The sequence below is a fragment of the Crinia signifera genome, chromosome 9 (genome assembly GCF_055691185.1).
Source record: "Crinia signifera chromosome 9, ASM5569118v1, whole genome shotgun sequence".
Taxonomy (NCBI): domain Eukaryota; kingdom Metazoa; phylum Chordata; class Amphibia; order Anura; family Myobatrachidae; genus Crinia; species Crinia signifera.
In genome coordinates, this window is record NC_139225.1 from 31098269 (window position 1) to 31112486 (window position 14218).

Consider the following 14218-nt stretch of genomic DNA (forward strand, 5'->3'; position numbering starts at 1 on the left):
ATGATCCCAGATCAATTTCTGATCGAGTGTCCGATGGATCCCGATGAGGAACACAAATACCTGAACAATCCTGCAAGTACCACAGTCTACACTGAAGCCCCCCCAAAACTGGACTCACGGGACCCACGCGGAATCAACAAGCACCTTAAGGTATGTCCACAAGCAGAGATCTCTTCATGTATGTAAGGAGTCCAATTACTGTCTTGGAGATTGATAACGTGGAGCGTGATAAAGTAGCAGCCAATCAGCTCCTAACTGCCATGATACAGGCTGGGTTTTGCAAAATGATCCAGTTGGATGATACCTTGTCCTTCCACTTTATCTCTCTCCTTAGTAAAAAAAAAAAAAAAGACCCCTTGGTCTCTTATGCAAAATATAGCAGATAATATCCCCTTTCCAGACTCTCTCTTGGGGCCTAATTCGCAGGCTGGGCTATTATCGATAGGCTGCACATGCAAACGGCCCTTAATACACATGCGTGAGGCCATAAATCCTGCTACACTTTTTTTATCGCTGGGTGGTAAATGGACATTTTCTGGGAGTGTTAAGGAAAACTCAGGAGTGCCGAGGTGTTTGAGGGGAAGTCATGTGACGTCAGCTCCAGCCCCGATCAGCCCGATTCTATCACAGCTGCTGAGTAAGTCCTGGGCTACACACAGACTGCACACACTGGGAAATCACGTGTGCAATAATGTTGTGTTGAACATTGTACTGAGTGTGGTTTACATCCAGCCAGCGTCTGCATTAGATAACGAGATAAATTCTACAGGTGGTCATACACTAGTACGGTTTGTCTCTTTTTCACATGATTTCGATACATTAGGCCAATTAATCGCATGAAAATTGTCAAATCATATGTCATTTACTTACAATTCCAATCCGATGTCCGGTTCCGTAAATTGTATCCAGAGATTTGTCACCGCTGCACCAAGGATTTATCGTACCCAGAGTGGTGAATGAGATTGCATGCAATACATCATATGAAAAGTGGCCGCATACGATGTATACTGAATATACATAAAACATAAGCACCAGACACAATAGGATTACAGTATATCTATACACATAAAGGCCCTTATTCAGATCTGGTCGCAGAACAAATTTGTTCTCTAAATGGGAAAAACCATGTGCACTGCAGGTGGGGCAGATGTAACATGTGCAGAGAGAGGTAGATTTGTGTGAGTTATTTTGTTTCTGTGCAGGGTAAATACTGTCTGCATTATCTTTACACTGCAATTTAGATTTCAGTTTCAACACACACCACCCAAATTTAACTCTCTCTGCACATGTTACATCTGACCCACCTGCAGTGCAGCATGGTTTTGCCCATTTTGAGAACAAATTTGTCCTGCAATCAGATATGAATAAGGGCCAAAGAGGTCTTAGGGTGGCCATACACTACACCAAGGTATCGAAGGCTAGTTTTGCAGCTGTTACAGTGTTTAGTTTCACTTTGAGCTGTGACAGTTTTTAACCCACAAACTCTCCACCCCAGTCTCTATCTGTTCCCACCAACAGTCTCTGTCTTCACAGCTCCCTCTCTCCATATCCAAAATTTAAAAAAAAGATCAGTGTCCCTGCACCAACTGCTTTCACTTTCTATTATGACATTGTTTAGCACACAAAGGAGTAATTTGGTCTGTCGAGTGGCCTCTAGTGGTCACTGGGTTGGTCTGTAGTTGTAACAGCACTGGTCAGGCATCATAGGTGTGCGCACATTGAGTCGCATGGGTGCACAGGCACCCCCTAATGCTGTGCCCACCCTTATGAACACCTCCCTACCAGCAATACCTTTTACCAAAGACTTTTGCTTTTAGAACTGTATTCCATTGAAAGAAGCGCCCATAAATCAATTATGTGTGTTTTGAAATGTTACTTGTACCAGACCATTGTCATTTCACTACATATCATCCATATTATGTTTTTTACTTTATTTGCATGTATTATTATACTGAAAGCTGTTTTATATATTGTAGCGAGTACCAATAGATGATGGTAGACACGCCTGATTGGCGCTGTTAGACACACCCAATGGGTGGTGTTATACATGCCCAATATGTGGTGCTAGGCACACCCCTTTGACGGTGCACCCCCTAATAAAATGTGCTGCGCACGCCTATGTCAGGCATCTAGACCCCGCTGTATAGTCACCGCATACAGAAACGTATCCATGCATACACATGACTCATGTTATATATATATATATATATGGCGTATATTATTTCTGTTGCAGCTAGAGTTCTCCGACGTTCTGGCAGAACCTAAATCCTTTCACAGCTTTGACAAAGTCTGGACCTGGAGTGATATTTTGTTCGAATCATCTAAGCTTTGGTGTTACCGAATAATCTCTCTGCTGTGCGCGGTTCCGGTATCCCTGATCTCCGGCATTCTATTCGCACTCCTCGGATGTGTGCACATATGGTAAGCGATCCAATCATGTGAGAGCATTAACATCAGTCCCCCGCTGCCACACAGACAGAGGAGTCATTTTATATTTGTAGCTAATTCCCCTGAAAACACCCAATCGGAGGTTAGCCGCAAATATTAAGTACTTCCGGAATGTATATAGGAGTGACCCCGGCAGGAATCTGCGATCCGTGCTGCGATCACTCCTTCCCTGGGGGCAGCGGCATCACCCTTTGGTACTATGGGGGATGCGATGCTGCCCAATGTATCAGTGTCGAGCAGCATCCCATCTGGTCTCGCAGCTAGCGCTATTCTGAGAGGGCAGTGACCCATTGCCTATAAGATACTTACTGCATCGCCGGCGGGGCAGTGCGTTCATTGCGGGTCAGTGCTAACCGCGCATGCACAGGCCCCCGGCACAGTACAGCACAGGGACGGACTCCTTTTGAATTTCCTGTCCCTGCTCCTGAAGGAACATAAATCCCACCAATAGGATCGCATATTGCAATTAGATCCCGCCGAGATCGCATTGTATGTTTTTATTCTTTTTTTTTTTCGGTTCTGTGGAGTCATCTGGACCAGACTAGAGGTTGAAGTGAAATGGGCATAAATATCGCAGAATAAAATTGCCCTATCGTATATCTGCTCCTACTGCGCACATCTAATGTCGGGTGATGCCTGAGACCTTATACGAATTCCCCTAGAAACTTCTCCCCCTGTGTACATCCGTGCGGATGAATGTGCCCATTCTGAATCCAAGTGGCTGAGACACCCACTTTTAGCACCGGTGCATGATGTAAAGTGCGTCATTATACACCTGCCCTGCAGGGCTGGTGCAAGGCACCGGAGCGCCCCAGGCAAGTCGGGGTGGGGGCGCGCTATCCGCCGGGCTATGCGGAAGCGCTTCTAGTGTGAAAACACTGGCAGCCCGCTGATTGGCTGAGATCAGCGTGCGCCGTGCTGCCAGAGTTTTCACACTAGAAGCGCTTCCGCATAGCCCGGCGGATAGCGCTCGTGATTTCTAATGGACTGCAGGGACCCCCGCTGCCTCCGCCGCCAGATTTAAATACACAGCGCCGTAGGACAGGTACCCGGGCGGCACAAAATGCCGCCCTCCAGTGGCCGGCGCCCTAGGCAAATGCCTAGATTTGCCTAGTGGTGGCGCCGGCCCTGCTGCCCTGTTGCAGGTCCGTGGCTTCCAATGCCTGCAGCTGTGCTGCTGGGAACGCTGCATCTTTCACTGACACGCCCATAACACGTACACTCAATGGACCAATCACACAATCGCTGGGCTGCGTGTGTTTGGAGGCCAGCAAGCAATTTAACGCCGCCCCGGCGAATGCATGCCACCCCTCCCCCATGTGCAGGGCTGCGAACGGATGTGTAAGCGTACACATCTATTCACACAGAGGAGAAATCCTTCTATGGTTACTTACCATCAAAGGATTTCTCGTCCTCTGCCCAGCGCTCGAAGGCGCTGTGAGACCCAGGAGTCACTCAGTGGCTGCTCGTATTGATGTCGGGTGGGCGCTATATAGTCCAAATCTAATAAAAAATTAAACTGAATCGCACTGTGTGTACACAGCATTAGAGCAATGGTCAGTAATGACATATATATATATATATATCTCTTATATATTTGGCTACATCTGTCAGTCAAAGTGTGTGAGTGTGTGTATAACGCTGGGTGGAGCCTCTGACTCACATGACAGAGAACCAGCCCAGTGAGCCCACAGACAGTGCCAGACACCCTCTGCCTCCCCATGTTGCCCAGCACTGCTACTCCACAGCCACCAGGTGAGCGCCCCACCCCACCCCCCCCCCCGCAACCCCCACTCCCGCGATTCACGGCACACACACACCACACACCCCCCCCCCGCGATTCTCGGCACCCCACCCCGTGATCCCCCCTCCCGCGATTCGCGGCACACCCCCCCGCAACCTCCCCTCCCATGATTCGCCGCAACCCCCCCTCCCGCGATTTGCGGCAACCCACCGCCCCCCTCCCGCGATTCTCTGCAACCCCTCCCGCGATTCGCAGCAACCACCCCCCCACCTCCGCAACCCCCCCTCCCGCAATTCGCGGCACCCCCCGCGACCCCCCCTCCCGCAATTCGCGGCACCCCCCGCGACCCCCCCTCCCGCGATTCGCGGACACCCAAGTTGCAATACAGGGCATCTTTCATACAATTCTAACCATATTTCTCATATACAAACGTTCACAAATTAAGGGGGTGCAGCCCCTTACGACGGTGTGAAGAGCGCCCGTAGGTTACGATGAATCACCTAGTATATATATATATATATATATATATATATATATATATACCTAGGGCCAGCTGTACTAAGCTTCAAAAGTGATAAAATGGAGAGTGATAAACAGCTAGCCAATCAGCACCTACCTGCCATGTCACAGGCTGTGTTTGAAAAATGTCAGACAGGAGCTGATTGGCTGGTTATTTATTACTCTCCATTGTATCACTTTTGAAGTTTAGTGCATCTGGCCCTGAGGGTGTAAAGTGTTTGATCCTGCAAAGGTATTACTCCTGACTTCAGTACCAACATTTCTCACCTATTGGGTAACTTTCTGTCCTCTACAGGTGCGCCATGCCGTGTATCCAACTGTGCAATATCTGCATGCCCCCCATCAGAACGCTCTGGGCCAGTCTCCTGGACATATTTGTGGCCCCTCTCTGTGCCAGTTTGGGTCGCTGCCTCAGTTCCATTTACCTGCATGTGGTCAAGCAGCGGGTATAAAAAAAAGGACCCCCTCACCTGCACAAGTGGTCAACCTGAGGGAGAAATATACATGGCGACTTCACGGAATTCTGTCACTTGCACCTGAAAGCAGAATGTCCACAACGGGGATTTAGTCAATGGAAAACAAAATAAAAAAAGTGTTTTGTAAAAAAAAATGTCTCTATTCTTTATTTTCGGTTACAGGAAGAGAAGCGTCTACTAACGTTATTGACTCAGCGACCATATCCGTGACCATTATGGCTGAAATTGTCCCCTGTGTACAGGGCTTTAGACTTACAGTATATGATGTTTTTTGTTCGATGTCGACATCATGAGGTGGATTGGCCATCGAGATTCCCGGTAGGCCAACGCACCTTTGAGACCACTTATTATTCAGTCACATATTTTAATGATCTGGCCCAGCCCAAAGTAGTGGCCACACCCCCTTCTGTCTCCCACACACATGCAACACTTGCCAGTTCACAGAGCAGAGCATCCGATGCTGCAATTACTCATCTTATGCTGACCATACAGTACATCACAAAGATCGATCTTAAGATCGATTGCGCTCATGATTGTGTCCAATTTCCCTTCAATTCCCCGGCAGTCCTTGGTGGTTTTTGGACACACAATGTGCACACAATCTGCATACAATCCATCTTACAATCAATTGAGATTGTATGATTGGGTACAATATCTTTCTGATGTATGGCCAGCTTAAGACAGGCGCCCATCTAAATCCATTGTGACATCTTTTAAAGGGACAGGAGTTGGTGCTATGTAGGATGTAATAATTTCTGAGGTGTTTCTGGGCTCCACTAGGGGAGGGGTGGGGATATATGTGATTTTCAGGGAGTAATGGTAATGACACTTGTCTGCATGATGGTGGTTTTGGGGTCTGTGTTCAGTATCAGTGGGCGGAATGAGGTATTATATGAAATGTGGAAGTTTGAGGTTTGTCACAGCATCTTACAGATTTCCAGGGCCACTTTTAGTTCCCAACCCCCCCCCCTGCTCATGATCATGTTGATATTCTCACACAATGGGCGGGATGTATTAATATACATCGACGCCCGCCCACCACAATGCCAGCGCATATGTACTAACATATGCGGCTGGCATCGCGGTGGCTGAGACCCCCGCGCGATACCTGTACTGTGGTGTGCGGGGGGGTCTCTGTCATCTCCCTGCCGCCTTCTTCTCCTCTCACGCCAGAGACAGCTAAGTAGGCTGGTAGGCTGTCCCCGGCGCCTCCTCCTCCCCCTGCAGCCGGGAGGACGTCCGGCTGCTTTACTAGGGGGAGGAGGAAGCTGGATACCTACCTAACCGGGGAAACGCATTGAGCACCATTATTTGACCAGCTGAAGGAGTAACCCATCCTGGAGACCTACCCACCTCTCCCTATAATTAGCACACCACATCAACTGGACCCAAGAAACACGCTGAGGCTGTGGGGTTTAGCCCAATCCCTGGATTGGATGCCTAGGTGAGCTACAAGGGAGTCCATAGAGCACTGGGAACATTTGGTCCATATCATCAAAAATCATTGGATTACAAAAATCGCTTACAAGGATGGTAATATAATTCTACCTTTATTCAGCTGGTTATGACTTTTATTCATTATACCACTAAGTTTATGATGAGACTGAGCCCCACAATGTCATCTTTTAATAAATTTTTATTAAAATTGTATTGTATATTTAACTGTATATTTTTATCATTTATGGATTAAACAGTAAAACCTATAAATTACTATACTGTCTCAAGTGTGTCTTTCAGCCAGCGCCGGTACAAACCACATTTTTTACTAGGAGGAGGAAGGGCTTACCTTCCGGGTCCAGGAGGACCTGGACTAAGGTAAGCCAGAGGGAGGGGGACAGGGGGGTCGGAGGGTTTGCGGCGGAGGTGTCGGGTGGCGAAAAGAAGCCCATAGGCTTCTACAGGGTATCGCCACCCAAAGGTGGCGATACCCTACTATGCAGTATCGTGGTGGCTGGGTTTTAATACATAGGAAAATGTGGTAAAACAGGGCATTTTCCCCTTAGTACATCCCGCCCAATGAATGTCAACATTGTGAACGCTAATTAAATCTACCACGCCAGGATATTTCTCTTTTTGAAACATAATGCATCCAGTAAGCAGAGGTTCTGTTTAAGCGCATAGGTATATCAAATATGAATAGGTTACATTAATTATTTTGGAAGACGCTTGATCACTCTCCTTGATAAGGTTGACACCACGTCTTGAGTCCTAATTTACTGATTGCAAATATACTGAAATGTTCTCAAATATGGATCCTGAACAGTGTTATGCATGTTGTACGTCCATGGACCACAGCCACCTTTATTTATATGCACTACGGGCCTGATTCGGCCTGGTTCGCTAAGCAGTGTACATTCACGGCTTATAGAGCGGGTTCACGCTGCCCACCAGGCAAGCGAACACCAGCCACCACACAAAGGTCCCAGCCAGCATGCGAATGGATTTGTTTGCGTACACATTTATTCGCATGCAGGCGTACAGGCGAACAATCATTCAATGATTGGCGACCATCGAATGATTTTTTACTGGTCCGTAAATAGTCAGTCTAGGCTGACTTTTATTTACGAGGAACATTACATGGCGGAGAACGGAGCTAGTGCCGCCCTGTTCAGGCTTTGACCCGCCTGCATTCGGATGAGGATGCCCAGTGTTTTTTTCTGGGCGCACCCAGCTCCCTTCCCACCCCCCCTTTATGTGAACAGCTTGGCGACTGTGATGGTCACCAAAGACGTTCGCACAGCGGCCCTGCACAAGCGTATATTCACCTATACGCATGTGCAGAGCCGCGCCATCAGCATCCGCAGCAAATTCAAAATGTCATTATATTAACCCTTTGAGTGCCATCGTTGCTGTGAGCGATCCTCAAAATATCCGGTAAAAATGCCAGCGCCGTCTGCAGCGACTGTTCTTTTAGTATAAATAACAATGCAGCCAATGAATTGAAGTTTAGTTAAATATTGCACCCAAAAAAAAAGAACAGTCGCTGTGAGCGGCGCAGGCATTTTTAGCGGATACTTTGCTGATCGCTCACAGCAAGGTTGGCACTACAAGGGTTAAAGCAAACTGACAGCAGCCCTTGAGCAGAAGTTTTCAATGCATGCAAGCTGTCACAGGATAACAGCATCTCACATCACTGGCAGGGAGAGTGGCTGCATTTATATATAAATTACCCAGGCCAACAGCTGATCACGCCATAACCATGAAGCCCAATAATATGGATGGTTGTGGGACCGAGTTCCCTTCTGGGATCTCTGCCAATTATTTACAGTGTTACTTGGCTTTCTACATTGTAGGAGTCGGAGAGAACCAACACAGCAAGTACAAGGCTTTCAGTTAGAGCAGCGGTTCCCAACACCGGTCTTCAAGTACAGTGGACGTTTTCAAGGTTACCCCGCGGGTGCACAGGTGCACTCATTATTCAGACACATTTAAAAGATACACAGCTCACGCTAATTATTTTACTTGTGACACTGGACTTGGAAAATGTGCACTATTGGGGGTACCAAGGGTTAGGAACCACTGAGTTTGAGAGTACTGCTGAAGCGGCTTATCCTGCACCCCCTTACATATACTATATCTCCTTGTGCATGCCAACCTCTCACACTCCTCCAGTCCTGTGCCTCCGTTCCACAGCCCCCTCCACTACTATGTAGTGCTAACAGTCTTCCAGGCTACCCCAGCCATAGCAATATTATCTAAAGGTGCTTTTGGTGGTGAGTATATCCCCAACCTTCCTCTTAGTGCCTAACCATCCCCCTATTGTCCAACTTTAACCCTCCCCTTTCATAACCTAACCCTCCCCCTAGTGTCTAACTCCAGCCCTTCCTTTCTGTAGCCTAAACTACCCCCTAGTGTCTAACACTTCCCTTCCATAGACTAATGGTCGCCATTCAGCAGACAGCCGTTTCCCCCAATCCGCTCACTGGATCAGACAATCACAGGCAATGTTTGGCAATCTATTTGGCAATCTCAACCATTTTCAAGATGTTTAAACATGTTGAAATACTCCTGATATCCCAACCTGGCCTTTGTAAATCAGGACATTGTCCCAATATATCTACAGTATATTATGGTGGGTATTACCCTCCTCCTAGTGCCTAACCCTAACCGTCTCATTCCACGGCCGGACTCTCTCCCAAGGACCTAGCCCTATCTCTCCATCAACATTCTGCAGATGCCAACATGTTCAATGTCAACACATAACTGTCAATATTATGGTGTCACATTATAAATGTCGACAGTTTAAATGTCAACATTATTGCACTATTACAGCTGGGGTCAGGACAGGTCAAGTACAATTCAGCTAGAGATGTCTAAACTGATGAGTAATACAATAAGCAAAGGCAACATATTAGAAAGTGAAGTGGTCGGATTGAAATTCTTTGAAGCATTTATATTCTTTTCAAGCATTAAAAGTGTTAATCTATTATATAATCTACTATAGTGTCAGCCTAGGACATCCTCAGAGCAGCACATGGCACCACCCCCTCCAAGAAGGTCCCTCGACCTGAGCATAAATGCATCTGTTGAAGGACCATACACTATCCTACTATGGGTTGCCGACCCTCTCGGAATTTGCGGGAGTCTCCCGAAAATCGTGTCCTTCCTCCCGGCCCCCGGAAGGGTGGGCAACCCTCCCGGAATCAGGGGGACCCCCACTGAGCCCCCCGATCGCGGCATTTATATGCAGCAATCCGCGGGTCTCAGGGGAGGGGGCGGAGCTAAAACGGCACAATCGTGATGTTTTAGCCCCGCCCCCTCCATGGATAACTGTTATTCCGGCTATTTCTTGTAATGGGGGTGGGGCTTAATGACGTCACATGTAAGCCCCGCCCCCAAAACGAGTAATGCAAGATTCCTCTCCGGGCTTCTCCAGAATTCGGCATATGTCACAGTACAGACAGCAAATCACATGAACAACAGTAAAATGTATAGCAATTACACTCTATAGACAGGGCTACAGACAGGGGGGTTGAAAGGGGTACAGCTGTCCCGGGCCCCAGCCTCAGGAGGGGCCCCGGCAGCTGCCCACAGTGGCACGGCACTACCCAAACACCCTCCCCCCCCCCCCCCCCCGCACAAATCCCCCCACCCGGCGGCCAGGCGCGTACAATACACAGTGCAGCCTGCAGAGCGCCGAGTCTAGGATACAGAGGGGCTCGGCACTCTGCAGGCTGCACTGTGCAGTGAGCCCCGAGTCCCGGAGGGAGAAGATGCTGCGCCGCCGACACCACTGGTAAGTAATAGTAATTGAGGGGGGAAGCGGGGTGCCGCCGAACGCAGCGGGGGTGCCGCTTGGGGCCTGGGCTGAAGGTCAGTCCCGGGCCTCAACATTACTAGTGGCGGCCCTGTCTATAGATCACAAAGGGCCTTATTCTAGTTCACTCTTTCTGACAAAATCCTTTTTAGATGGACAAAACCATGTGCACTGCAGGGGGGAAGATGTAGAAAAGTTAATTTGTTTCTGTGCAGGGTTAATACTGGCTGCTTTATTTTTACACTGCAATATAGATCTCACTTTGAAGTAAAACCCCACAAAATATCAAATTCTCTCTGCACAAGTACCATCTGACCCACCTGCAGTGCACATGGTTTTGTCCATCTAAGAAGGATTTTGTCAGAAAGAGTGAACTAGAATAAGTTCAAAGTAGAAAGTGTCAGCAATGATATCTATATAATAAGTTAAAGAGTGTGTGTGCGTACGTGTGTGTGTGCGTGTCTGTCGCATTGCAGACACACCGTGGCACTCAGAGCCACCAAATTCAGCATCAAGATACCTCTGGACCTGGTGGCGTGCACCTCGAAGCCGTTTTTGGGAAATTTCACTTAGAAATTTAAAAAACACCAAGGGCGAAATGTAATAGGGTAGGATTTTTAGACTTTTGCGATTTTTGGTCAAAAACGGCCAAAATCGCAATTTTTCAAAAAATCGCACATATAATAGGGTGCGATTCGCGGGAAAAAGTGCATTTTTCCCCGTGAATTCGCACATTTAAAAGATGCGATTTTCAGTCACACTGAAAATCGCATCCAGATGTTTTCCCATAGGAAACTATAGAACTGGCATATGTAATAGGATGCGAGTTCTAAAGTCGCATATGGGAACTTACCAAAACCCGCAAAAAAAATAGACCAGCTTCTTGCTGGCGATTTTTACAGAAACATGCACAGATCATTGAGATCTGTGCATGCTTCTGTTGTAAAAAAAATAGTTAAAACAAAAAAGAAAAAGAAAAAACGGCGTGCGGTCCCCCTCCCCCCCCCCCTAAGCATATCCAGCCCCGGGCTCAAAAAGCTGGTGCTGGTATAATAAAATCAAAGGAACAATCAAGTTGGGGTTCCCTGGATTTTATAAAACCAGCACCAGGCTCAAGGTCCGGCGCTGGTTCCCAAAATACGGGGGACAAAATGACTAGGGGTCCCCCGTATTTTAAGAACCAGCACCAGACCCAACCAGCCAGCAGGGTAATGCCACAGCCGGGGGACACTTATTAAATAAGGTCCCGTGGCCAAAGCATTAACCCCCTGGCTGGTCAGCATGGGCAGGGGTCCTGGAGAAGTGGGGACCCCCCCAAAGAAGGGGTCCCCCCCCTCCAGGACTTACCAGCCCATGCTGAAAGTCCGGGGCTGTCCCCGATGCCCCTGGGCGGTGGGCATCGGGCTGATGTAAAGTGTAAAAAATAGAAGTAAAACTATTGTCTTCTGCTGAAGAACTATGAGTCCCAGCAAGCCTACCCCGCATGCTGGGACTTGGAGAACCACAAGTCCCAGCATGCGGGGCATTAAAGGGCCCGCTGGTACTTGTAGTTCCATAGTACAAGAAATAGTTAAATAAAACACACTGACACCCTGAAAAATAAAAGTTTAATACATACACAGCCCACATACACTGATACTTACCTACCTTGAGCCCGTAGGTCGGTCCCTGGATCCTGGGTCCGGGCTCCGGGGCAGAAGAGTCCGGTTCTGGGGCCTTGGTCCTGGTTCCGGGGCTGGTCCTGGGGTTCCGGGGCTCCAGGGCAGAAGAGTCCGGTTCCGGGGCCTTGGTCCTGGTTCCGGGGCTGGTCCTGGGGTTCCGGGGCTCCAGATCAGAAGAGTCCGGTTCCGGGGCCTTGGTCCTGGTTCCGGGGCTGGTCCTGGGGTTCCGGTGCTCCTGGGCTGAAGAATCCGGGGTCCAGGATCCGAAGTAGTCCACAGGGGTACCTGAGGAAGGAAATCCTACTCACCTGGTCCCCGGCGACGACATCGGCATCCTCTCCGGCAGACGCGCTGCTCCCGGCTGCTGTGGTACCCGCTCACGGACTGAAGAGGCGCAGAGATGTTTCATCTTCCGTGCCTCTCCTTAGAATTATTTCATTGGGCGCCTAGCGGCCAATCAGGAGCTGAGAAAGTTGGCTCCTGATTGGCCGCTAGGCGGCCAATAGAATCATCCGGAGGAAAGGCGCGGAAGATGAAAATCTCTGCGCCTCTCCAGTCCGAGAGCAGGTACCACAGCAGCCGGGAGCAGCGCGTCTGCCGGAGAGGATGCCGATGTCGTCGCCGGGGACCAGGTGAGTAGGATTTCCTTCCTCAGGTACCCCTGTGGACTACTTCGGATCCTGGACCCCGGATTCTTCTGCCCAGGAGCCCCGGAACCGGACTCTTCTGCCCTGGAGCCCCGGAGCCCAGGGTCCAGGGACCGACCTACGGGCTCAAGGTAGGTAAGTATCAGTATGTGTGGGCTGTGTATGTATTAAACTTTTATTTTTCAGGGTGTCAGTGTGTTTTATTTAACTATTTCTTGTACTATGGAACTACAAGTACCAGCGGGCCCTTTAATGCCCCGCATGCTGGGACTTGTGGTTCTCCAAGTCCCAGCATGCGGGGTAGGCTTGCTGGGACTCATAGTTCTACAGTAGAAAACAATAGTTTATATTCTTTTTTTTACACTTTACATCAGCCCGATGCCCACCGCCCAGGGGCATCGGGGACAGCCCCGGACTTTCAGCATGGGCTGGTAAGTCCTGGAGGGGGGGGACCCCTTCTTTGGGGGGGTCCCCACTTCCCCAGGACCCCTGCCCATGCTTTGGCCGCGGAACCTTATATAATAAGTGTCCCCCGGCTGTGGCATTACCCTGCTGGCTGGTTGTGTCTGGTGCTGGTTCTTAAAATACGGGGGACCTCTAGTCATTTTGTCCCCCGTATTTTTGGAACCAGCGCCGGACCTTGAGCCTGGTGCTGGTTTTATAAAATCCAGGGAACCCCAACTTGATTGTTCCTTTGATTTTATTATACCAGCACCGGCTTTTTGAGCCCGGGGATGGTTATGCTTAGGGGGGGACCGCACGCCGTTTTTTTTTTTTTACCAAAATCGCATATATGAAAATGCGCACATCTCAGCGGTTAGGTGTTGGAGCTTCATTCAGACTAAATTGGAGTGGGTAGGTATGGGAAGAGCTTGGAAAATATTGGGCCCATCACCTTCCATCATTGATTAAGGCATAGACCTCGTTCCAGTATTCTAGTACCGCTGGGCAGGACAAGAGGATATGGAAAAAGTGGCCAATATTGACACATAGCCTACAGCACATATTGGAACAGGAGGGCCAAAACGTGTGGACCATGAGACATCATATGCTAGCCAAGATTTTGATATGGTAGCCACAGTCATGAGGAGAGGAGTAAGGTTTGAAGAAAAAACAGTAGAGGAGTGGACGGGGATAAATACAGATGGAGCCGGCCTCTTCATTGCAGGGGCGATGCACGTGCGCCCCATGGCAACAGAGCTTCCTCTGGGTCCCCGCCGCCTCCGCTGGTCCCCCTTGTGTAGTTTCACTCGTTGCCAATAGACAACTAGACATATCTACAGATGATTAAACAATTACGTTCTCATAATCGTATCATTATTCCAAAACAATGAGGTTACCACGAGCACTGTAACTGTCTATTATATATAAAACCCTGCATGCATTCCAATACAAGACAGGTTGTTGTGTCTATGGCCAGCATATGGATCTGTCGCATCTCTGATGCCATATCCACCAGCACAGGC

At 48.8% G+C, this 14218-nt stretch overlaps 1 protein-coding gene across 1 annotated transcript; it reads left to right on the forward strand.

Annotated features, from left to right (window-relative positions):
* On the forward strand, positions 1–5163 carry LOC146036549 (caveolin-2-like). Its single transcript, XM_083160524.1, has 3 exons — positions 1–150; positions 2234–2421; positions 5007–5163. Exons 1-3 carry the CDS (start codon positions 1–3, stop codon positions 5161–5163), a joined length of 495 nt encoding a protein of 164 aa, XP_083016650.1.
* Positions 5164–14218: the final 9055 nt, after the last annotated feature.